This window comes from Equus przewalskii, chromosome 7 (genome assembly GCF_037783145.1).
Source record: "Equus przewalskii isolate Varuska chromosome 7, EquPr2, whole genome shotgun sequence".
Lineage (NCBI taxonomy): Eukaryota > Metazoa > Chordata > Mammalia > Perissodactyla > Equidae > Equus > Equus przewalskii.
Window position 1 is genome coordinate 2,898,148 of NC_091837.1, and position 26,437 is coordinate 2,924,584.

The window sequence follows — 26,437 nt, forward strand, 5'->3', positions numbered from 1 at the left end:
GTTCAGTCTAGGCAGGGAGACTGACATGCATGCAAGTAATCACACATCCATGGGTTAAGTGCAAACCAGAAAATGCATCTGACATGAAGTGATGAGCTCTGTGGGAGGAGGTGAGAAAAGATGAACGGGGGCCCACTTTCCTTTGTTTAATACAGTTCGAGAACATCCACTATGTGTCATGCTTCTTACCTGATGCAGTTACAGAAATCCTCTTCTTGGGTTTTTTGTACTTGGATTTCCTTGGTTTATGGAGCACTTTAACCACATAAGTTAATTAAATAACGAAAAAGAAGTGACTGGCATAACCAGGGTTGGAAATAAACACAACTACTCTAGGGAGGAAACCACCCATGCAGTGGCTGGACGAGCGCCGACTGCTGGGCACAGGTGTGAGTGTTCGGTGGAGGTCATGCACCAGTCAGGACGGTTTCCAGGGGAGCTGCGAGCATTGGTTCATCTGGTGATCCCTTCAAGGACCAGTTAGGAAAGCTTCCACTGTACCTGATGCATTCATCATTTCCTTGTTTGTTGTTCCTCTAGTCCCAAACCCTGCTGCAGCTGCAATTCCTCGAACGCCTCTGAGTCCAAGTCCTATGAAAACACCCCCTGCGGCAGCTGTCTCCCCTATGCAGGTCAGTGCCTGTGCCCGTGGGGGACCCGGGGGCCTCACATCTAAAAGATAGTCCTCTTCAAAATCATTTACATTTATGTCGGGGCAGATGACTACCTTATGAGGGATATAGTTAGGATTTTTTTCCCTAAGATACTGTGAATATCCTTAATTGAGATAAATTATGTAAATATTAATTGTGCTATTGTTGTGAAAATCTCTAGTAATAGTGATAGCTAACACCTACTGAACACTTTCTGAACACTTGCTATATGTTATACACTGTTCCAAATGCTTTTTGTTTTTGGTGAGGAAGAGTGGCTCTGAGCTAACATCTGTTGCCAATCTTCCTCTTTTGCTTGAGGAAGATTGTCGCTTAGCTAATATCTATGTCAATCTTCCCCTCTTTTGTATGTGGGATGCCGCCATAGCATGGCTTGATGAGTGGTGAGTAGGTCCACGCCTGGAATCCGAACCCATGAACCCTGGGCTGCTGAAGTGGAGTGCATGAACTTAACCACTATGCTACCAGGCCAGGCCTCTAAATGCTTTTTGATGTTAACTCATGTAACCATCACAGCAGCTCTGTTGGATATTGGTCCTATTTTATCCCTAGTTTTCACATGTGGAAACTGAGGCCCAGGAGGGTTAAGCAACTTGTCGAGGGTGATACAATTAAGAAGTGGTAGAGCTGAGATTCAAACCTGGGCAGTGTGGCTTCGGAAACCATGCTTTTAACCATTGCACTAAGATACCTCTCTAAATAGAATATGTAGTTGGCATGTTCAGCCTTTGTTGCATAGCAAATCACTTCAAAACTTAAGTGGTTTAAAGCAGCAATTTTATTATTTTTCACATTTCTCTGGGTTGACTAGGCGGTCGTTTGCTGCCTTTGCCTGGGCTCCGCCTGCAGCTGCACTTAGCTGGCGGGTGGGCTGGCGCCTGCGCTCAGCAGGCATCCATGGAGAGCACTGGGCTGCTCTCTCTGCGTGCTCTCTCCTCTCAGGCTTCTTTGTGGCAGGGAGTCTCAAGCTCCAAGGGAGTGAAAATGGAGTTAACAAAGCCTCTTAGGACCTGGGCTTGGAACTTTGACGAGGTCTCTTCTATCCCGTTCTTTTGGTCCAAGCAAATCGTAAGGCCAACCTGGATTCAGAGTGGGAGGGGTCTGCGCAAGGCATGAAGTCAGAGAAGCACGGTTCGTTGTGGGCCATTTTGTAGCGGTCTAGCGCAAGGGCATTGCTGATGCATGAGAAACAAGTTTCAGAAGGTGCCCTTCCTTGCTGCTGTGGAAGTGCAGACCACAAGCAGGGCAGATGGTTGTTCCTCTGTTCCTCTGTAGTGCTTGAGAGGCCCTCTCCTCGTGCCCTTGCTAGTAAGCCAACTTGTGGAAAGAGTAGCTGAGGTGGAGTTTTTCCACGTGATTGATAGTAGCCAAAGGAAAAATAGCATAAAACCTAGTTCCCTGGGATTTAGGGTAGCCTTGGCTGCACCTCTTCCCTAAAAAATAGGGCTTGGGAGCATTTTCTTTGAATGGAGACTTGTGCTGTGTGAGTTACTGGTCATGTATTTTGTGAGTGAACTTTTTAACTTTATCCTTTGTAAAGTTTAGGGTAAAACTGTGCTCCCTCCTCATTTGTAATGTTGCAAATTAGTGGCTTTGCGTTTATATTTATGTAGAATTTGCATTTATATTTATGTTATACTCTTAATTTAAAAGGAAGGCAAGGGGAATTCCATATTCGATCTGTAATGAGCTTTTTATATGCTCTATTAATCACACTTTTTCTAAAGACCTGAAGATGTAAATAAAAACAAAGTAAGTGTGCAAAAATAAACTTCAGATAAGGTGGAGTTTCTCTAAGTAGTGTTTGTCAGTTGAAGTTTAATATACAAGGCATCGCTTTGTAAACTTTGTAAAGGTAAGAGGGGAAAAATCTCCTCTTTCTAACTTGGAAAAAAACTAATAATTACAAGCCACAATCAGTATCTTTTTAGTACTTGATTAGTTAGCACAGTGTTTCTCAAACCTAATTGTACATAAAAATCGTGGGAGAGTTTTTAAACAAATAGATTCCCAGGCTTCATCCCAGTGAACAAGAATCTCTGGGAAATATGGCCCAAGACTGGGATTGTTAATTTTTCAAAACTCCCTGTGGGAATTTGACTTCTGGCTATGAGGGAGTAACGGGCTGGATTATTCTGCCAGCGTAAGCTACTAGAAAGCTGGACAAAATATAGGACAAAATTCTATTCAGATATTGTACAACAGGCAGTGCATGACTGTGATCCATAAATAAAAGTTAAGAAATGAGGTAAGTCCTGCTTTGGCCCACACTTTTCCTGTAGGCAGTTTCCAGATGGTGGTGCAGAGAGGGTGAACCCAGATGGAGCACGGAAGGGGAAACCAGTTGGACCTGAGGAGACACAGATCAGTGTTCAAGGAGAATGAGAGTGCTAGAATTTACGGGGCTGAGTACCTGGGAGGGGGTAGTCTATGCAGAAAAGGGGGTCTAGAACTTTGCAGAGACGTCCCTTTGAGTCTTGGCCTGAATGCCAGTCTGCACATGCACAGGGTGAACCTTTACAAGGCTGAGCGAGAACAATTTACCAGGAAAGGTCAGTTACCAGGGAGCTGTCAGACAAACCATAGTTTCCACAGGGCAGGGATCATTTGAGTTCCCACTGGCCACTGTGACAGAACCTCTTTGAATATTTGAGCATTCATTAGAGACCTCCAAGGGCCACACCGTAAAGTAAAACTAAATAGCCCTAGAGTGAACTCTCTTCTAGACCTGCCCTAAATGACCTTAAAAATAAGGCTCAAGACGGCCAAGGAGATCCATAAGTCCCGGGGAAAGGCAGCCTCTGAAATGCTTCCCAGTGATCCGCACCTCCTGGTAGTCCTGGTCTGTGTAGTCTGCCCCTCCTGAGGGCTGGCTGGTCTTCCTGACTAACTTCTGATGAATGGAATGTGGCAGCAGTGCTGGGATGTCACTTACAAGATAAGGTTATAACGAGATAACTTCTGGCTTGAGTACTTAGCTTGCTCTCGCTTAGATCCAGTCACTCCCGTGAACAGTCAGAAATTGAAATATTTAGCAATAAATTTAATAAAATACTGTGTAAGACCTGTACAATGAAAACTATAAAATATTGCTGAGAGAAATTAAAGAAGTAATAAATGGAAAGACACATCATATTCATGGATTAGAAGACTCAATATGGTTAATATCTTGCAGTGCTCCCTCACATTGATCTGTAGATTCAACACAATCCCAATTACAAACTCAGCATGCTATTTTTTAGAAATTGATAATATAATTTTAAATTTATATGGAAATTCAAAAGACTGAATATCCAAAGCATCTGGGGAAAGAAAGAACAAGTTTGGAGGACTCACACTACCTGATTTTAGCACGTAGCGTAATCCAGACAGTGTGTTACTGACATAAGTTTAAATGTAGACGTGAGATCAGTAGAATAGAGAGTCCAGAAATAGGTCAATTGATTTTCCACAAAGGTGCCAAGGTAATTCAATGGGAGAAGAATAGCCTTTTCAACAAAGGATTCTGGGACAACCTGATATCCATAGGGGGAGAAAAACAGCCACAAGTCTTACCTCGTGGCATTTATAAAAATTGAAACTGGCCATAGATCTAAATGTAAAAGCTAAAACTACAAAACTTCTGGATGAAACCATTAGAGAAAACCTTCATGACCTTCAAGAAGGCAAAGATTTCTTTTTTTGTGACACAAAAAAGAATGAACTATAGGAGACCGCCCAGTGGTGTAGTGATTAAGTTCGTGTGCTCTGCTTTGGCAGCCCATTGGTGGCCTGGGGTTTGCAGGTTTGGATTCCTGGCGCGGACCTACACACCACTCGTCAAGCCATGCTGTGGCAGCATCTCACATACAAAATAGAGGAAGGTGGGCACAGGTGTTAGCTCAGGGCCACTCTTCCTCAAGAAGAAGAGGAAGATTGGCAACAGGTTTTAGCTCATGGCCAGTCTTCCTCACCAAAAGAAAAAGAATGAACCATAAAAGAAAATTGATAAATTGGGCACAAAATTTAAAACTTCTCTGAAAGACATTAAGAAAATGAAAAGACAACTTACACACTGGGAAGAATATTTTTACAATACATTTATCTGTCAAAAGACTTGTATTCAAAGAAGACTTGGCTTCATCCCAATAAATAACGGACAAAAAATTTTAAAAGTCCCTTCTCAAGAGAAGTTACATAAATGGCCAATAAACACATGAAAAGATGGCCAACATCATTAGTCACCGGGGAGACAGAAATCAAATAATCCACAATGAGATCCCAGCACATACCCTTTAGGATGGCCCAAATTAAAAGATGATATCAGGTGTTGGTAAGGATGTGGGTTTCTACTGGGAACATGACAGGAGTAGATAGAAGTTAGCTAGATAATAAAGCACTAGGGAAAGCTGAGAAAATAAGCAGGAGAAAAAACATACAGGAAACAGCACAGTGTGTGTGGAGAGAAGTAGTTTGGTGGTTTGAGCATTACCTAGAGGTGGCAGGCGGTGAAGCAGAAGAACTGAGAGGTTTTAGGTATTTGGTGGATACTTCTGGCTGCATGTAGAGGGATGTATGTATAAGGCTGGAGATGAGGAAGCCGATGACAAAGTTGTCGTGCTGAATTAAGATGACTAGTTGTATGGGTGCAGTTGTAGTAGGAAAGGGAGTGAGTAGTGACAGAATTGAGATCTACTTGGAACCAGTGCGTGGTTGGCCAGTAAAAGTACGATAGGAGCACATTCGTGTTTCACCAATTGGTATGTGATATTTAAGAATTCTCTTTAAACGAAAGAATACCAGTGGTGCCGGGGGTCAGTGCTATGGGGTCAGGGAAGGGGAGGGAGGTGTGACTGTAAAAGGGCCACGGGAGGGATACTTAGGGTGATGGAAATGTTCCGTGTCTTGACGGTATCAGTGTCAATATACTGGTTGTGATATTATACTATAGATGTTACCATTGGGGAAAACTGAGTAAGGGGCACATGGGATCTTTCTGTATTAATTTTTTCAATAGTATTTTGATCACATTATATGCCTATGAGAGACAGAGAGTGTGTGTGCGTGTGTTGGCCTTACTGTAACAGTATGGAAGGAGTTATGCAAATCTATAACTAAATGTTTACTCTCTGCAACATTTGCTTTCTTTGTGAGGCCCAGCTCTAAATTTAACCTGACTTTGACACCGGTTATCTTCTGATTTCAGAGACATTCCATAAGTGGACCAATCTCTACATCCAAACCCCTGACAGCCCTGTCAGATAAGAGACCAAACTATGGAGAAATCCCTGTTCAAGGTGCGTCTCATCAGTTGCAGTATTTCACTTTTGTTATTAATTTTTTGGTTCTTGTGACATTTTGGGCTAAGTAAATTGTTATTTTCTTTGTTCTAGACATTATTTCAACCAATCTGGTATATATCTTTATTGGAAGTTTACTAATAATATGTCTTAGTTACAAACGGGGAGATGAGTTATTAATAAATGCATCTTGGAAGACAGCTCTCACAGCATTAGTGTGGGTGGTAGAGAGTGCACCCCATTGCTAGGCACTGTATTTCCTAGTTCTTCTTAGGGTAGGTGTTGTTATCCCTATTTTATAGATACTAAAAATGAGGTTTCAAAAAGTCAAGTAACTTAACACAGGTTAACACAGTTAATGAACAGTAGACAGGGGCAGCCTGACTCCAAAGCCCATTCTTTTAATCTCTGTGCTCTGTATTGTTTATAAGAGGAAACTGAGACTCTGAAAGATGAGGTCCAGCAATGCTGTGCATTTGTAAAGGGTTTGCCCATTTTCACACGGCTCTTTGTGGCAGCCTAGGGCTCACTTAGCTGATGCAGGCCAGTCTCCTCCAGGCGTTCCTCTGTGTGTTCTCTCGGTTATGGAAGTTAGGCTCTGTGGGTGAGACTACAAGGATTCAACAGATGTGGGGAGGAAGTAAGCAGATTTGTGAGAATTACTCCCTTAAAGAACCTAGGGAGCTGGCTCCATGGGCTCCATGTAGCACCTGTGCGGGAAGATTTCACTGTGGCAGTTGAACTGTCTGGCCCCGTACCTGCCAGTCTTGGATGTTCAGATAAGCTGGTTGTGCACACATTTAGGGACAGTGGAGCACAAGATGGTGCTGCTGCTACCTTCCCTGCACAAAGACTTGCCTTTTACCTCTGCTTCTTGGCTTCTGGTTTATTCGTCAATCGTGACCTGAGGTCTTCTCCCCCCTCAGAAGATTCTCTCGCTAAGGGAACAAATAGTGGAAGCTTTAAAGTCTCTCTTTACATCTTTACCATGTTCCCACTTTCCCCTCCCAGGTGGATCCATCAGGGGCTAGGTATGTGTATGTGGTACAGATCACTGGACTCATGTGTCCTGGCTTTGGCCTCTTGTGGCGTGGTTTCCTTGTCTGTGAGTTGGGAATAGTCTTGAATACCCAGCTCACGGGATTCCTAAAGCCTCCCTTCCAGGCTCTGCAGTCAGGCTTTCACCCTCCCGTTCCACCACAGTTGCTTTCCTTGAGGTTGTAGGTGACACACCAGTCAGCTCTCAGTCCTAGTCTCATGTGACTGTTGGCAGCATTTGGCCCTATTGAGCACTCCTTATTCCAGGATGTTCTTTTTGGTTTCCATGACCCACACTCTTGTGTCTCCTCCTCCCTCCCTGGCCGCTCCTCTGTCTACTGTGCTTGTTTCCCCTCCCTGACCTGTAAGTGGTGGTGTGCCCCAGAGTTCAGTCTCGGCCTCTCTTCTTCTGTGTGTACTCACTCTGTGATTGAATCTGTCTCATGGCTTTAACTGCTCTTTGTCACACTGACGTCTCCAACCTATTCCTCTCCTCTGGACTCCAGACTTGTATATCCAATTGCCTACTTGACATCTCCATTTTGATATTGAATACTCTCAGACTGAGTGTGTCCAGGACCAGATTCCCACATTCCCCAAACTTGTTGTTGTTGTAATTTGTCTTCTCCATCTCAGTTATTGTCAGTTTCATTCTCCAGAACACTTAGAGTCATCCCTAACTCCTTTCTTTATCTTAGACCCCATATCAGAGACCTGTTCAGTTCTTTAGGGAACCCCATTGGGTCTACTTTCAGGATGCATTCAGAATCAGAGCCTTGCTCTTCCCTCTACTACCACCTCCTTGGACTAAGCCACCATCATCTCTCACCTGGATTCTGGCAAAAGAGTCCTAATCCCCCTCGTAATCTATTCTTAACCCTACAGTCCATGTAGTCTTGAAGAATGTAAATTGGGACGTGTCATTTTACCCAGAACTCTCCATTAGCTCTTCATTTCTTTCAGAAGAAAAGCTTGAGTTGTCTTAGTGGCCTCCAGACCTCCCAGCCTGGCCTCACTTATCTCTCTGGCTTCACCACTTTTCTTTCTTGGTCCCCTTGCCAAGCCGCACAGGCTTTCTTGTCCTCTGAGCACTCAGGCACACTCCTGACTCAGGAACCTTGCACTAGCTCTTTCTCTGCTGGAACACTCTGCCCAGGTGTCCAGGTGTCTCACTCCTGCTCTCTTTCAAGGCTTTGCTCAAATCTCACCTTAGCCCTGAGCACCATACTTAAAATTATAAACCACTCTCTCCTCTATACGCTCCTTTCCCTGATTTCTCTCCCTTTAAAAAAAATATATATATATATATTTTTTGTGGTGAGGAAGATTTGTAACATCGTTGCCAATCCTCTTTTTTTTTGCTTTTTTGCTTGAGCTAATATCAGTGCTAATCTTCCTCTATTTTGTATGTGGGGTACCTCCATAGCATGGCTGACGAGTGGAGTAGGTCTGTACTTGGGATCCCAACCCGCGAATCCTGAGGCACTGAAGCCGAGTGAAGCCGAGTGGAACTTTAACCACTTGGGCATGGAGACAGCCCCTAAAAAAGTTTTTTTAGGTTTAGTGCTTTTCCCTTCTGCCATACTATATCGTTTACTTATCTGTGACTTTTATTGTCTGCCTCCCTAGATTGTGAGGTCCGTGAGGCCAGGGATTTGTGTCTTGTTCACTGAGGCGTCTTCAGCACCTCTACTAGTACAGGCACACACCTCGGAAATATTGTGGGTTCAGTTCCAGACCACTGCAATAAAGCAAATATCACAATAAAGGAAGTCACGAGTATTTTTTGGTTTCCCAGTGCATGTAGGTTACATTTACACTATACTGTAGTCTGTTAAGTGTGCAATAGCCTTATGTCTAAAAAACCCAATGTATGTACCTTAACAAAATGTCACGCAGAGTCAGGAAGTGAGCAAATGCTGTTGGAAAAATGGCACTGATAGACTTGCTGTAAACCTTTAATTTGTAAAAAAAAAACTCAGTATCTGTGAGGCTCAACAAGGCGAAGTGCAATAAAACAAGATATGCCTCTATTGGGCTCTAGATAAAAAAATTGTGAGATGAGTGAATAAAATGAGTTAAAGCATATAAAGTGCTAGCAAAAATTTTAGCCCATAGTAAATGCTCATTGTTAGATTTTATTGCTGTTACGTGTGGATTTTTTCTTAGTAGCACAAGTGGCTGAAAAGGATGGTTCTTTATTGTTTATGAGTAAAAGATTTTAATTCATTGCAAGGCAACCAAAGTCTGCAGGATTTTGCTTAGCTGCCAATAAGTAGCTGTGAGAAAGCATCAATACATGTTATGTTCCGGGCACTTAAAAAGACACATGTATTGAGGGCAAAGATGGAAGCCAAAGGTTCAGGAGCACTCACTTCGCTGCCTGTTGTGTGTGCCCCAGTTCTGTCAATAGTCAGCCTTTTGACCTGCAGTCGGAGCCAGGAGCCAGGACACCACAGTCTTTGGGAGTATGTGTAACCCTGGACTTGGGACAGCCCTCTGGGGGAGGCTCCCATCTAGAGAGCACTGAGGTGATCCTGGGATACCAGAGAATACCGAGTCCTCAGGCCCCAGTTAGCCTCGAGGAGGGTGGGGATGCTCCAGTGAGAAATGACCCTGGGCCTTTCCAAGCCTCCTGAGGCCGACCCTTGGGGCCTTCTCCCCTTGTGATGGCTACCTTCTAGACTCTTCTTGATCGGGTCACGGTGGGGCAAGGTTTATTGGGGAAAGGCAACACCAGTAGTGTTTCTCACACTTACCTGTTGGTAAGATTTATCTGAGTCAGTTGGTTAAATACGGAATCCTGGACCTCACCTCAGATCTGTTGACATGGACTCTCCAGGAAAGGGAGTGTGGAATCCTCATTTTCACAAGCACTCCAAGTGATTCTTAGGAAAGAACAAATATGGGAAGCTGGGCAAAGAATACCGTTTAATTTTTCCTATTAATTTGGCTTTTGCGGGTGGGGAATGGGGTGGGGAAGGGCCCTGGGCCAAGGTTGTTGAAGACATAGACTAAATGCGTTGTGTCTTTAGGGCTCTGCTGAATTAAACCTTTTCCTGGCTCTCCTCATTTTATTATCTGGTGATGTATCAGATGATAATGCTGTTGGGCTTGGGGTGTGTGCGGTCAGTCTGTGTTAACGCTGCTCTCATTCTCCACTTCACTCTGTTGTTATGCCTTAATGGGGCTTAGTTCAAAGAGTGCAAACACAAGAGGGAGAGGGAAACACACTTAGGTGAATTTTTATCTGAGAATTTGTTGATAGTGTGACCTTTTATTTTAAAGTCACTAGAGAAAGAAACTACTTAGAAAACTAAGAACAACCATGATTCTTGGTCATAAAAAGCCGCTGTGGTTATCCAGCCTATGGTAAGAGAGTAGTATTTTTTGAGCTCTGTTTTGAACTGATTTTCTTCCTTGATTGTCTCTTTTATCTTGGCATAAATCAAGAAACACAGTCTATAATTTTCATTTTGAAAGTTTTGGTGGCTTCATTACTGAAATTTAAGAAGGTGCTGCTGCTAGTTCTACTATGCTTAACTTAGAGAATTTGTGTTTTTTGCAGTTAAGCATTTTATTAGGTTCGGTTTTTTGTTCTATTTTACCATTATGCTTATATGTCAGTTGCAGGAAAATGTTTCAGACTAGAGTAATCTTATTGTAAATGGACTAATCAATGCTCTTTTGTTGGTGTTGTTGGCAGTTGAGTGAAATGGCTAGGGTCTTGACTGGTGCCGCCTCAGTGAATCTTTGTAGTTAGGATGTGAATTAGTATTTGTGGCTTAAGCGGGACAGGATAGATCTCCTACCAGGTACATGGATACAGGTAGTTGAAAGGTCTTCAGTGTCCCCACTTGCACAGTGATCTTAGAAAGTCCGGAGTGCTAAGCAAAGACCTTGGCTGGATGGTGCAGATGGTTGGGGAGCCTGGGGTTGCCCGGTATCAGTGTGACCTTGTGAATGTCACGTCTGTGTGGTCAGCTCAGACATAGGTATCTGAGAAAGTTGATTAGTCCAAGTGTAGTCATGTTCTGTCAAGGAATTCATACTTATTGTCTGTCTAAATTGTATTACTTGAGGCTAGACATGTAAAATTTTTTAAAACAATATTTTGAAAAAATTGATTTATGATAAGGGTACATGTAATAAAGGTGTACAAAGTTAAGAGGTTTTACTAAAAGCCAAAGCTTTGTTAAAAGTTATCTCTTTTAAGTTAAAATAAAGAAAAGAAGAAGAATCTTCTATTAAAAAAGTTTCACATCAATTTTCATTCTCCAGCCAGATTCTGGCTCAGCTCTATACGCAGCCCTAACGGGGAAATTCCCAGAATTCCTTTAGCTGCCCCACCCACCTGTAGGTACAGTCTAATGGAGATCTGTTCACTTCTAAAGGTTTTTTCCTCCCCCTTTTTCCTTCTCCTTTTGTGGTTCTTGGTGTTTGCCTTGATAAACCAAAGTATCTAGGCTCCTATTTTTTTCCAACATAGTATTATGAAAATTTTCAAACAAACAGAAAAGTTGAAAGAAATTGTGTAGTGAGTATCCACACTCACGACCTAGATGCTACAGCATTTTGCTAAATTCACTTTATCACATATTCGCATATTTATCCATCCCTCTATCTTTTCTTCAGTCCATCTTTTTTTTAAATGCTTTTCAAGGTAATTTGCAATCAGTATACTTCAACACACATAATAATATTTGTTTAAGGTGTTCGCCCTATCTTTAAACTCTTTTGTGATAAGTTTAGACAGATGGAAGAGTTGCAAAAATATCAGAGTTCTCTTATACCCTTTGCTCAGCTTCCCATACGTGAACATTCTCTGTAACCACAGAACAGTTACAAAAGTGAGAAATTGATAGCAGTAAATTATTATTAACAAAACCGCAGACTTTATTTGGATTTCATTTTATTGGGATTTTTTTCCACTGATATTCTTTGTCTATTCCAGGATCAAATATAGGATCCCACTTTGCATTCAGTTGTCTTAAGTCTCTGCCAGTTGGCAACACTTCTCAGTCTTTCCCGGTCCTTCGTGACCTTGAGACTTCTGAAGCATACTAGTCTGTTAATTTTTACAATGTTTCTTGGTATGAGGTTGTCTGATATTTTCTCCTCATTAGGTTGATGTTGTGTATTATTGGAAAGGATACCACAGAAGTGATGTGCCCTCTAAGTGATTCATATCTGGGGGCACATGATGTCAGTATGTCTTATTACTGGTGATGTTGACCTTGATCCCTTGGGTAAGGTGGTTGTCTGCCAGAAATTAATAAATCCCATTTCTGCTTAAACTTTGTCTCACTAATTTTAGCATCTGTTTGTGCATTTTGCCTGCAGCAGTCATCACTGTGGTGTTCTAGTGGTGATTTTCTATTTCCTCATTTCTTCTGGAGGAATTATTTATATTATTATACTTGTTATAGCGTTTATTTATATTAGTGTAGACTCATGGATATTTATCTTATTCTTTGGGTTGATTATTTTTTTGCTCAAGTTATTCCAACTTTGGCCATTGGGAGCCCTTTGACACTGACCCCTTGCTCTTTTGGTGCACCCTCACAAAGCACTTTCTTACTTTCAGGCCCCACAAGATGCTCCAGACTTGTTTTTTTCCTGTACCAGCTCTGGTATCAACCATTTTACCAAGGAGCCCTGGTTACTTTTATTAGAGAATAGTATTTAGAAAATAAGATCTGGGTGCTAGCTGTGCTCATTCCTACTGAGGTTTCACTGCCTCTAGTCCTTCTCTGGATAGAGCTAGGAAATTGTATGGATACCAACCCAGGCATACACATGGAACTATTATTTCTATATCTGTCTGTCAAAAACCATGTGCTTATACTGATGCCTCTGACTCCAAGCCAGCACCAAAGGGTGCCTTCTTGCCTTTTCCCTTTCTTTATTTGTAACTTCTTTCTCCTGATAGTGAGAAACCTGGCTCTCATTATCTACAATATATATGCTTAATTGTTCAGTCCTAGTATACATATGCAGTAGTTTTCAAGATTGCTAAATCATACCCCCGTGAGAAGCAAATTTACCAGTTAGAGTGCAGTGTTTGTGTACAGTTCTTTGTATTTAGCCTTAGAGTATCCAGTCAAAAGACCTGTTTCACCAAAGTTACTTAGATCAGCCCCTTTTCTCTCCACTCCCTTCAGTGTTGTTATGTTATGGTTCTGTAATACAGTTACATTAAGTTTGTCACAGGCTGCATTCCATTCACCACGCCCTTCCCCCATGCCAGTTGATCAAAAAAAATTATAGGGGCCGACCTCATGGTGTTAAGTTTGGCATGTTCCTCTTTGGCTGCCTGGGTTTGAGGGTTCGGATTCTGGGCACGGACTAACACCACTTGTCAGCCATGCTGTGGTGGTGACCCACATACAACATAGAGGAAGACTGGTACAGATGTTAGCTCAGGCTGAATCTTCCTCAACAACAAAAATTATATACGGTAAATTCACTCTGTTCTGTGCATTATAGGATGTTTAGCAACATCCCTGGACTCTATCCCTTAGACAGAAAACTCCTCCTAGGGTACCAGTAGCACCCCCATCTCCCCAGTTGTGACAACCAAAAATACCTCAAGACATTGACCTATTGGCAAAATTGCCACCAGTTGAGAACTTGAGACATGGTTCTCACAGTTTATTTGTCTAATTTCAGAAAGAAACTTTATGTTTCCATCTTCTTAAATCAAATGGGAAATTCTTGCTGATCTTGCTTGTTGTCTAGTTCCATCAGAGGCTTTAACGTATTAATCATAGTTACTTTAATTGCCCTGTCAGATGGTTCCAACATCTGTGTCGTATCTGAGTCTGGTGTTATTGGTTATTTTGTGTCTTGAGCTGGGTGTATTGTTTTTTTCTTGCTTTTTGTATATTTTATTCTTCTTTTTTGAAAGCTGGCCATCTTATATAGGATAGTGGATTGGTTTTATACCTTTACACGGGCACCTCTTTCCCTCTACTCGGTGTTCAATGTGGGGGTTTGAGTTAATCTACTCAGGAGCTGGGCTGAGTTTGAGATTTGGTGTTGCTGTGATGTCCTCAGTGCACAGTAGGCTTCCAGTTGCTTTAGTAATGTTTTGTGTTTAGAGTGGGGCTGGTGTTCCAGAGGATTTCCTCAGTGTCTGCTCCAATTTCAGCTTGACGCTGTCATTGGCATTGGCATCTCAGAGAGGGCCTGTCTCATACTCTCATAACTTTCAGCTGAGATTTCCTATTTGTTCATTTCTTGAGAACATATTTTCCTTTAAAATGGTGAGCATATTTGTCATAGCTCTTTTAAAATTCTTTTCTACTAATTCCAATACATAGGCCATCTTTGAGTAGGTTTCCATTCCTTTTGAGTATGGGTCACTTTTTCCTTTTGCTTTGTATGTCTAGTAATCTTGAATTATATTCTGGGCAGTGTGAATCACACATTGTAGAGATTCTGGATCCTATTTTGTTCCTTTGCAGAAAATTGGGTTTTGTTAGCAAGCAGTTAACTTGGCTCACCTCCAACTCCAGCCTCTCACCTTCAGTTGAAATACCTGTTCAGTTATTTTGTCCTTAATTCAGCTCCTTGGAATCTGAGTGTTTGTGGATTTCAGAGGTCAGTGAGAGATTTGGGCAGAGTTTATCTGCAGAACTGGAGGCCTTTTCCTTTCTGGTATTCCGCCTAAACCCTCGCTTTCCTGCAGCTTTGGTTGTCCCAAGATATGTCCCCTGCTTCAAGGCAGTAAGGCTGTGGGCTTTCTACCAAATTTTAGCTGCTCTGCGTGGCCTCAGCTGCGGTCTACACTCATGCCTACAGCCATAAAACTGGGAAACTCACCCAATGCTGTTTCCTTCTTCCAAGTGTTAGCCTCCTTTCATTTCCTGCCTGCTTTTGGTTTCTCTTCAGTACCTTTAAATAGTTGATTTTCATATTTTTTCAGGATTTTTATAGTTGTTTTCGGCAAAAGCGTTGGTCCATTTGGAACTACTCTCTGTGAACAGAAGTTGGATATTTAGGCTCCTATTTTTAAGCCCACTATTTTGCCTGTAAATTTGGTTTCAGAAACAATAGAGGAACAACTGCCTGTACCTATTTATTTCTGTGATTTCTAAAATAAGAGAGAATTAAGTAGCAGACCTAGTATGCTCATATTATTGCTGCCTGTGTGTCAGGAGTGAACAGAATATCTCTGTGCAGGTTTATCCCCTTTATCTGAGCCCTGGGTCTCATCCTCTTGGGCTTTCACAGATGCTGTTAACCTCACGCTATCTCCTTCTCCTGTGTCTTCAACTTGACCCTCTCTGCTGGCTCCTGTCCATCATCTTTTAAAAATGCTCACATCTCTCCTATGTTAAGAAAGACATCCTCCCTCTCTCCCCACCTCCTCCAGCTGCTATACTGTCTCTCTTACCCTTGCAAGGTAAGGCTTGTCTCCTTCCCATCTCCCACTGATTCCTCAACACATTCTTACCTTAGTTTTGTCCCCACCAATGTATGAAATTGTTCTGACCAAGGTTACCATAACCTCCATGTCACCAAGTTCACTCCATCAGCTATATGCTGGTAATTTCCAAAATTATATATTCACTCTGACTTTTCTTCTCAACTCCCTCTCTGACTGTCTGCTCCACATCTTTCCCTGGGTATCTCATAGAGTTCTCATCTATTTTTCTCCCATAATACTCTTCTCCTTTCTTATCTCTGGATGTGGAACCTCCTTCCTTCTTACCTCCATATCCAGTGGGTCAGCAAGTCTGTTGATTCTTCCTCATTGAAGAGTCCTTGAGTCTATTTACTTCTCTCCATCTCCCCTGGTACCACCCAAGTACAAACCATTCTTATCTCTTCTCTATACAGTCTAACTCATCAGCCTGTGTGTACTGTTACTGCTCCAATCCACTGCAGCCAGAAGGCTGCTCACCTAATCAAACCTTCACTGGCTCCTCATTGCCAACAGGGTAAAGTTCAAACTGGTTAACTTGGCCAGAATGTCTGCATGTTTTGCTCTTGCCTGGCCTGGCTCTCCCGCCCTGCCTTTGCAGCCTCACCTGCTCCTCTTTGCCCCGTCCTCTGAACATCGCTGTCCTGGATTTCTTTTGGTGTATGCTGAGCATTCAGCTGAGAACACTCCCCTCCAAGGTCTCGTTTGCCTGTATAGAAGCTATTAATTATCCTTCTAGTCTTAACTGAGATGTTGTTTCCTGAGAAGCCTTTCCGGACCTCCTTTCAAGAGCAGGTCACGTCCCCTGCTGTGTTCCCAGAGCCCCTTGTACTTGTTCTTTCCTAGCGTCCCTTACTTGAAATGACTTTTTAAATGTCTGACTTCTGCTCTAGACTCCGAGTTCCATGAGAGCATGTTTCCTGCCTCTTTTCTTCCTTTCTCTGACCTTTGCACCAAGCCCAGTGCCTGGCAAGTAGTGGACACCCAAATGATTTCTGTGTAATGAATGAATTAAAGACAGTAATAGCTCCATATGGTAATAGAATAGACTCTGTTGCTATAAAATATAGTCTCTCCTGCCCACCACACTCAACTATAATACGCTAACCTTATTTCCTGAAGAGGGATAAACTGACAGTTGGACATGAAGATGGAACCCAGCCCGCTTAGGCAGTAGTGGCTGGACATGTGTTCTCACTGTGACAAGAGCCTCTGAGCAAGCTTGATTCTCACCGTGAAAATACTTCATGAAAAGGCAGCAGACTGTGTTGCCTGTTGAAAATTACTACAAATAATTTGAAAAGAATAACCTATTTGGGCTTTCAGTGCCAGTTTGTACGTTTTCAGGAAGTAAGTGTTGGTCTTTGGTAGGAACTGTCTGCCACGTTGAGACGCACTTGGATCCTTAGACATGCTGTGAGAACAAGACTTAGCCAGGTGCTGGGCAAATGAATCAGCAGTAAATTTCGTGACCTTTGTTTCAACTATGTGCCTAGTGTGTGCAGTGTAAGAGGGAATGAAATAAGGCAACTTAGAAACGCTCTCCATGTAGGGAATGACAGGCGCTTCTGCCTTAGTGGCTCCACTCCTTGTTTTGAATCATTTGTCTTTGTAACTTTTGTTTTCACTTTCTTCATTTGTTCTTGGAGAGAGTAAGATTTTAGGGAAATGACCAGTTTCATAATTGTAAAATGGAAAATTTGATTAGATTCAAAACGATGATTTCTGTATTCTACTATTTCTGTGTTCTACCAACTTTGTTTTGTCTGTTCGACTTTCTGCATGATGTGCCCTTCCTGTGAGGAGGAATGCCAGCTGCCGACAGGGTTCAAAATTCTGATTGATGCCTGCTTGTAGGCTCTTTGCACAGAGGTGATCTTTGTTCCAGATAAGAAGGATGTGCTGACCCGAGCTGTGTAAGTCCTGTCTTCATTAGGAAAGTGGGTCTGTCCTTCTCGCTCCCTTCCCCTCCAGAGTAGCGTGTAGTCACAACCAAATGTTCCTCACATGCTTAGAAAATGCGTTTTGGAATGAAAGTGTGCTGTCCTTGAAAGATAAGGTCATATGCCATTACTTTGGACATCATGATATTTTGAGAGGGAGTTTTTTAAAAATTGTCACTTCTTAAAAAGAAGTGTTGCATGACCTGTTTGACTAGTGTACAGTAAATTTTGCCTTTCCCCTTGTCAAAATATGTTTGCTATGGGGACATGTTGGACAATGAGACTAATAGTCTTCGTTAAATATAAGGGATGGCATTTTCCCTCTTCCTCATCACACATCACTGACATACCCTGAGCAGGTGAACACATCCAGTCTGTCCTTGTACTTGTCATCCTGGCCTGATGGCAGTCTTGTCGGACTTGTAGCCCTAGTAAGAAGTGTGCTGATCTGTGTTTGGAGCTCCCACTGTGGGCGTGCAAGTCCTGAGGAAACAGTGTTGAAGCTGGACCCGAAGGATGATAAAGGTAGCCAGGCTAAGGAGGGAATGGAGGAGGAGTATGGAAGGCGAGGAAACAGCTTGTACCAGTGTTCAAGGAACTCAAGAAACTCCAAGACAGCTTGTGTTTGGAAAGTAAGGGAGGAGTAGAACAAGGTGAGGCTACAAATGTAAACAGTGGAGGCAGTCTGACTGTGTCCTTTCCTGAATGCTCAGAAGAGTCTGGGGCTTCCTTGTTGCCTTCAGACTAAAGTCCACATAGCAGGTAATGAAGGCTCTCGTCAGTCAGCCTCATCCTCCCATTACAGCCCCTTTTTCTGCTGCTCTCTCTGTTTTCCATATGCCCAAGTTTTAGCCACACTGGGGTTTTATTATTCTGTGACTTGAATGTCCTTTGACCTTTGCTCTGATTCTTGTCTGGCTGAAATACCATTTGCCACCCCTCTTCGCTACTAGTAGAGCCCAGCTGAATGTCATTCTATTGTTGAAGGCTTCCTGCTGCCTGAAATCCAAGTGCACGACTGCTCTCTCTCTGGTTTGATGGCACTCGATCATTCTGTTGTTCTGACTATCCATCCTCACTTGTCTGTGGTTCTCTGTGTGTTTGGCTCCCCCACTAACTGTAGGCATGTAAGGGCAAGGCTTTTATTTAGTTTGAACCTTTACACCTAGATACAGCAGGGGATCTTTGAATTTTGGTTGAATTGCATCAAAGAGGTAAGTAGCAGTCGATGATTTAGAAACATTCATCTGTGTCAAATATCTCATCGCTAGAAATAAAACATTGGATGAAACGTTTTCCCATGTTACTTGGCTCTGAAAGTGGTTTTGTGTGAGTTCGTTCTATGGGGAATTGAGGCACCCTGGATTGAGAGAGGAGGAGGAGCCTCTAGGGCAAGAGAGTAAAACTCACCTTCCTGCTCCTTGTGTTACTCACAGTTCAGGGTCAGGTGTGTTTTTTCTTTTCTTTTTGCTTCCTCCTCCTCCTCCTTCTTCCTTTTTTTTGCTGAGAAAGATTGGCCCTGAGCTAACATCTATGACAGTCCTCCTTTATTTATTTATTTATTTATTTATTGCTGAAGATTAGCCCTGAGCTAACATCTGCTGCCAATCCTCCTCTTTTTGCTGAAGAAGACTGGCGCTGAGCTAACATCCATGCCCATCTTCCTCTACTTTATATGTGGGATGCCTGCCACAGCATGGCTTGACAAGTGGTGCGATGTGTAGGTCCATGCCCTGGATCCGAACTGGTAAACCCTGGACTGGCCAAGCAGAACCTGCAAACTTAACCACTGCACCACTGGGCCAGCCCCCAGGGGTCAGGTTTCTTTACTGTGACCTTTTCCACTTTGTGCAGAGCATTTATTAAGAACATCTTCAACCAGCCGACCTGCTTCTCTGCCGAGAGTACCTGCCATGGAAAGTGCCAAGAGCATCTCAGGTAATGACTTTTATCTGGAATTTCCATAAAAAAGACTTGTCCACAAGTTTTAGTAATGATACTGAATACTTCCTCTTTAGACTTATTTAACTTTACTTACTTCTTTAGCTCTTGAGTTGGTTTTTTTCACTCTGAATTTCCCAGACTGTTGTATCTTCCAGATTCTATAGAAATCACATTTCATGGCACTGATTTTAAAAAACAGAAAACAAAAGCTAGATAGTACCATTCATGTAACAAGTATTTATTTAGTGCCAAGAGTGGGTTAGATGATGTGCTGAAAATACAACTTCATACAAAGTTGATATAGTTGTGAAACACTAGAATATTTATCCCAAGGCATGTCATGATTGTTTTTGAAGAGTTATTTCAGAGCACACTAAAAATTCTCTGGAAACCAGGTTGTTCCAGTATGATAAAGCCATCCTGTAACGATGCATTTGGAGAGCTGCTCTCTTAGTCTCCTGGAGCTAACTGTTCAGTTTGTCAGTTCTCGTTGTTTTCCCTTTGTGGCCTTTTCTTACCTTTAATTCCTCCACTGGAAAATGGACTGGGAAAGGAGAAAGTCTTATAACCCTGCCTCATAGAATTAATGCCCCACTTGTACATGGATTTAAGTTAGTACACTTTGTATACATCATGGCTGGGTGTTTAAATCAGTGAGAAGCCCAGCCAAAATTATCAGCCCAAAGCCTTTTCCTTTAACAGTTCTTCTGATTCCTTCTCAGTCTGTTTCCTCTAAAATATATAAAATTATGAAAGATATTCTCATCCAATTTCCTAGCACACCACTTAAAAGAAACTGCTGATTTAGGGCATACAGAGATCTGACATTGAAAGCAAAAACAAGAATAATTATAAAATTATATCAGAGATATGTAAATGCATCATTCTAATAAGATCATGTAATAGGAGAAAGCATCTGTCTCCTCTGGATCTTTAAAGACATCATTTACTAATGCAGAGTTATAGTCTGCTTGTGGTTATCCTGAAATCATCAAGAAAAATTTATCCAGTAAAAGGGGGCAGCTTCAGTCATCGGGGAAGAATTAGTGGTATGTGACACTGATTGCATTGCAGCCAGCCCAGAGGTGCTACAGCTAATGGCTCCTGCATGTCCAGCATCTTCTGAGGTGAGAGAGAGTTTGTCTGAGGTCAGGAACTTTGTCTCATATCTCGCTTCTTACTGTGCTCAGCCCAGCGTCATGAGCACCGCTCGTGCTTGGCGCATCCTTGCTAGAAAGCTGCTTTTGTTGTGGCTCTGTTATCAACGGCTGAAGTGGCTGCTTCCACTTAACACTTCTCAAAACTTTCTGTAATTCCGACAAGGCACAATGTCTTACTATGCCAGAGTTTCAAAATAGGACTTTTCTGATTGTTCTTATTTCTCAGTAATTGACTTGATACCTTTTGGTTTTCTGTCTGACTCATTGATTTATGTTTTTTTAAAAATATGGCCTGACTCAGAATTAAGTGTAGCCCTATCATGAATATCTCTTTCCTTTCCCTTTAACAGTGTTTTTGGCTAAGTTCAGAAAGCTTTGGTTGATTTCAGTTGAGCATGAGTAGTTGTCAGGTACTGCTTTAATTAGCCTTTGGTTTTGAGCTGTATTTGTGATTAAAGAAACCTTTATAGAGTACTCACTGTGTGCTGGGTAGGTCTGTGAGTGTTACAGGGGTGGATAAGACACGCTCCTTGCCTTCAGGGAATGTGGGGTTCAGTGCACATTTCAATTACTGTACCTTTTTAATAAAAAGAATCCTTTCAAGTTATCAGTAAGATGAAAATTTTAGCTTTTCCTCTTGTATGGTAATTTCTGCTCTTTTTGGAATCTGCTGAAGAAAATGTCTCAAGAACTCAGTTTAAAATGTTTTTGCTATAAAGTGCATAATGACCATTTCTCACAATCAGTGTCTCGACGAAGTAGTGAAGAGATGAAACGAGACATCTCTGCACCTGAGGGAGCCTCACCAGCCTCTCTGATGGCGATGGGAACCACGTCACCACAGCTCTCCCTTTCCTCCTCTCCCACGGCCTCTGTGACCCCCACCACCCGAAGCCGGATAAGGTAGAGAACAGTTAACAGTGATCTGGTTCATGTGTGCCTTTCCTTGCCTTTTGAGAGGAATGATCAGGTTGTAAAATAATGGATTCGAGCTTTGATTTTTTTCTTTATTTGTATGTTATGAAGTGTTTTCTGGTCTCTTCTTCTATGCCCGGTATTAGATAAGATAGCTTAGAAGTAAAAAGTAAAAGGGAGAGTTCCTTTCCCCAAGCAGCTGGGGTTTTGGGGGTTTTTTAAATTGGAGAACAGTTGAGTCCAAACGTAAGTCTTGTGAAATTTGACTCCTGGGTGTGGATGGAAGTAGGGAAGTATCAGAGTGGGGCCTTGAGGGTGGTGGACGGCGAGGAGGGTGGCCGTTACTGGCAAGGTCGATGACTTGGGTGATTGTACAAAAAGGGTGAATAAGCGAGGAGTTGGGGGAGCTCCCAACTGAGGAAGTGGTGCTGCACCTGCAGAGATGACAGGCACAGAAGACCAGAGGAAGGTATGCACCTACCGTATCCGGGGCAGTAGGGAAAACATGGACTAGATGGGGTGTGGCCAGGCAGTGGATCCTCTTTAAAGCCAAATTGAGTCACTTTGATGTAGTAGCAAGTATAAAGTGGGTTAAATAAATTAGTGTGAGAAGATGATTCAAGGATTATTCTATTTCTGGACAAAAGTCGGGGAAAAGCTACTAAAAGGATCGTTTAATATTTCTAGGATGGTCATCAATTTGGACCAGGGTGATAACAGTGGAAATGATGAAGGGAGCGTTGGACTGAGAGTTTTCAAAGGGAAAGATGATTAATTTTGGTAACAGATTTTTAGAAAAGGAATGAACGAATGAGAGCTACCAAAGGTGGCCCTAATTATTTCGACTGGGAGCTGACAACATGATGCTGCATTAATAATTGATAAACAGTACATGAAAATGTAATATTTCATTCCTATTTCTCTTACATCACAAGCCATTTGGGACTAAGAAGTATTTATAATTTAGAAGAAAAAAATAGATGTCAAAAATTTAGTGTACATTGTTTATAGGAATGACAAAAAACTGTTGAGACATATTAAGAAGAATTTCAGGAGGGATACGAATGGGTTTCAGAACTTTAGCCATATACTGACTTAAAGGTTTGAAGATAAAATGGAATATTCAGCCTCTTAAATTCAAATTATGTACAGTCCCACAGCATATAACGATGTTTCGGTCAACGGCAGACTGCATATATGTATGGCAGGGGTCCTGTGAGATTGGTATCGTGTAGCCTAGGTCTATAGTAGGCTGCACGGTCTAGGTTTGCCTAAGTGCACTCTGTTTGCACAGTGACAAAATCGCCTAGTGATGTATGACTATACTTACTTTTACAGCCCTGCCTCTAGGGAACCAACCTCTTAGAATAGTGGTCCCATAAGCAAGGGTGCCCTCAGAGTGAGTAGAGGGTGCCATGATGAGGCTAGCTCACGCTCTGCCCTTGCTGGTGTGGGGGAGAGCACTGTCTGTGCTTGTCTTTGTGTCCTAGGCAGTGGGCTGCCTGCAGGTGCCTGTGGGAGGGGCTCCGCTCTTCCTGGGTACCCCACTCACAAGCTGTAATCTTCAAGAAGGCATCTCCTGGCCTTCGTTTCCTCATCTTACAATGAAGAAGTTAGAAGAGAGGACCCTCCAGCTCTAGGAGGCTCTTCTCTGCAGCTTCTCATTGCATCCTTAGAGTTTACTCTTCTTTGATGCCTTTTAAGCTGTTTCAATGACAAAATGGGCCCGGTGTGAGCCAGAGTAAACCTTTCGCATACATTGATTGTAGTACTTACTTTTATTTTGAGCATGATGGAGATTTTTTTTTGGCTTGCGTTTTGGTGTTCATTCATATATCTTAACTTTATCATTCTCTTTTCCTGTGTTCACTGGCGTTATAACAAATTTCTTTGAACCCTTTAAACCAAAGCAGGAATCCGGTGGGCTGACATAAAACATAAAAGTATATTTCTTCAAGGCAGCAGTCTAACTGCATGTTGAAATATTTTTGTATTTTACTTTGGGTTCTGAGATAAATAAAAATTGGTGCTATTTCACTGCACCTCTCAATTAGAAAAGCTTCAGTTCTAAATGTGTACTCTTTGATTTCCTAGCACACTTTGAAGGGTGAATACAGACAAAAATCGATGTGCTGAAGAATACCAAGCTGCTTGTGACATAATAACCTGTAGGACATTTTTGGGCCAAGTGTATGGAGCATGGGGCTAGAGTCTCCACTTTACTTATAAAGTACTCACAAAAAACAGACCAAGCTTTTAAGAGTATGTTACTTGTCAAGGGGCAGGTTATTCTACCAAGCACTCTCTCTGTTTCCAGGTAGTCCTTAGTGCTCTGGTTTACTTCTAAAGTAGCTGCCAGAAGGAAGAATTTGGTACTGATTGAGAAGGGTTGAATGCCTCCCCTACTCCGTCCTGAGGGTGGTGACAAGTGTTTTTTCATTCATTGTCTGGTCTAGGGCAAGATATTTATTCTGCCTCCAAGGCAATTGGCAGTGCCCTAAAGTTTCCTATATAATTTTAAGAAATCAGTTTTATATAGCCATTGTTTTTTTTTTCCAGCTTCTATACTATGTCCATTCTGTAATAAACTCTGAAGTTCCTTGAGGGTGCAGAGCCCCTGTGTGGTTCCCTGTTCATTCCCCAACACTTACACATTGCCCAACACAGTGCTCCATAAGGAGGAGGCATTGAATGAGTGCATGAGTTTACAGAAAAGTCCCATTTTCTATGCAATGTAAAATTCTAATTACCTACAGTCAGTAAAGAGTGTACAGCTTAGCAGTAAACACATTTGAGACATTTTTGGGATGTTTTAAATGTTTATTGCCATCTGTTGTCTTATCTGCTTCCCCTGGTTTTAAGCACCTGGACGGCAGGAACTATGCCTTATAATTCTTCACCTTATATAACCTTGTCCTTTGTATTTACAATAAGTGATTTTTTTTAAAGATGAAATGATTGATGATATAAAAGGTTGGAAACAAAAATGAGTAAAATAAAACCAAAGCATAAAGATTATGGAAGGGTAAGATATTGAATGAAAGGCAGCCATGACAAGTTTCAGATGCTGCCAGTATCGGGTTGTTTTCCCCCTTCTGAGTATCCTGGAATGCATTCCATTAATTGTGAATGCATGCTGTACTGACTCTTTGCCAGTTTCCATGAGGATAACAAGTAGAATCCCTCCCTTCAGATAGCAGAAACCCCTGATAATGGTGGGTCTGTGGGGACCCTGTAAAAATTGGTAAGTAAAATCAAATGAATGAAAAGATACATCTTGCTAATGGATGCCCACTGTGTGCATGTGTCTTGATCAAGTAGGCAAACCAGCACTGTTCTCTTCTGTTTTTTGGATTTCTGGTTTATGATGGTGCTCAAATAAAAGCTATTTCAACTTTACCTTCCTTATTTTCACTTATCAGGGAAGAAAGGAAGGACCCTCTCTCAGCATTGGCAAGGGAATATGGAGGATCGAAAAGGAATGCCTTGCTGAAGTGGTGTCAGAAGAAAACAGAAGGCTATCAGGTAACCGTATGGTTCCTTTATCCCACATGAGCAATAGCCAAACCAAGTGCTGGAGTGTCATAGCTCGCTACATATGTCACGTCAAAAGTGGTGAGTCCTATCCCAAGCTTCAGGAACACAAAGTTTACCCCGAACTTGGCTGAGTATCACTTGAATGAAATAAGTTTCTTAGCTTTCCAGAGTAGCTAATCTTTGCAATATTTTTATTCAGCTGTTATAGCACTGTCTTATTCAAGTCCTGGTTAAATGCTTTTGTTGAGGTCTCATCTGAGCCAAGAGTGAAAATATGTTTTACTTTCCATTAATATTGTAATTATTGAAGTTTTCTTTTGGCTCAGTTGTTTTTCATAGCATTTCCGTCTCCCCACTGTGCTGCCTTTGTGCCCTCATCATTTCACATCTGAACTATTTTGATAGCCTGCCCTTTCCGCCCCTGTCTGTTGTCTTTCTGTCAGTCTCTTTCTCTCTCCCTTTTTTTCTTTCAATTTTTTATTCCAGTTTTAAGTAATGTTAAATGTGGCATTTGGAGAGGCAGACCTAATTCTACACAAAATGGAAACCTCTAAAATATTTCCAGTAGGTTGCTGAAAAGTACAATTTAGATTCCCAGTGTCCTCACTTAGGATTTTAGTTACAGAGACTCTTCGCAGCCTGCAGCCAGTGTTTCTCGATTGCCATTTCCTATTTTGGTGCAGCTGCACTGAAGTACAACATGAGAAGGGAATTAGAGTTCTCTATTCTTGTCTCATCACCTCAGCCCTCATCTCACCAAAATGACATAAAAGAACTAAGCAATAACATTTTCCAACAATTTTTGTGTAAAAGACGTAATAAGGTAGTGGAGAAGCAGGTTGAGAAGATCTGCCATCAATAAATCCCTTTTGGACAAATTAGTACATCATTTCAGCAGTGATCCTCAGCTCATTTAGGATAAAAGAGCCAAGTGTATTGCAATCGACTTTCAGTTCTTAGAAAGTCAAATAGTCAACGAGGATTTGCTAAGCGTCTGTGTGTCTCCAGCTTGCATTTGATACACAGGAGACTGCTAGCGTTGATGGGGATGTAAAGCAGCCGGAACTGCTGTGCACTGGCGATGGCAATGTGAAACAGTGCTGCTGCTGTGGAAGAAAGTGTGCAGGTTACCGAGATATTAAACACAGACTGACCCTATGATCCGGCAATTCTGCTCCTCGTGTGTGTATACCTTTCCAAAATAATGAAAAACCTGAACTTGGTCAGATGTTTGTACACCTGTGTTCATAGTGGCACTAGTCAGAATAGCCAAAAGGTGGAAGCAACCCAAGTGTCCATCGACAGATGGATGGATAAACAAAATGTAGTATACCCATACAGTGGGCTATTATTCAGCCTTAAAAATGGAAAGAAATTCTAACACATGCTGCAACATGAATGAACCTTAAAGACATTATGCTAAATGAAACAAGCCATACACAAAAGGACAAATATTTTATGAGCCCACTTATGTGAGTAGTCCGATTAATAGAGACAGAAAGTAGAATGGTGGTTG

At 42.0% G+C, this 26,437-nt stretch overlaps 1 protein-coding gene across 8 annotated transcripts in view; it reads left to right on the forward strand.

Moving 5' to 3' along the window:
• SPECC1L (sperm antigen with calponin homology and coiled-coil domains 1 like) overlaps window positions 1–26,437 on the forward strand; it is a 136,066-nt gene that overhangs the window by 66,048 nt on the left and 43,581 nt on the right. For 5 of the 8 annotated variants that reach the window (XM_070628189.1, XM_070628188.1, XM_070628191.1 and 2 more), the window contains 5 exons: window positions 541–632; window positions 5,860–5,950; window positions 19,220–19,303; window positions 21,216–21,372; window positions 24,807–24,909. In XM_070628189.1, coding sequence (XP_070484290.1) covers window positions 541–632; window positions 5,860–5,950; window positions 19,220–19,303; window positions 21,216–21,372; window positions 24,807–24,909 — 527 coding nt within the window. The remainder of the gene's footprint in view (window positions 1–540; window positions 633–5,859; window positions 5,951–19,219; window positions 19,304–21,215; window positions 21,373–24,806; window positions 24,910–26,437) is intronic. The other 3 variants (XM_070628193.1, XM_070628192.1, XM_070628195.1) reach the window with 1 other exon arrangement.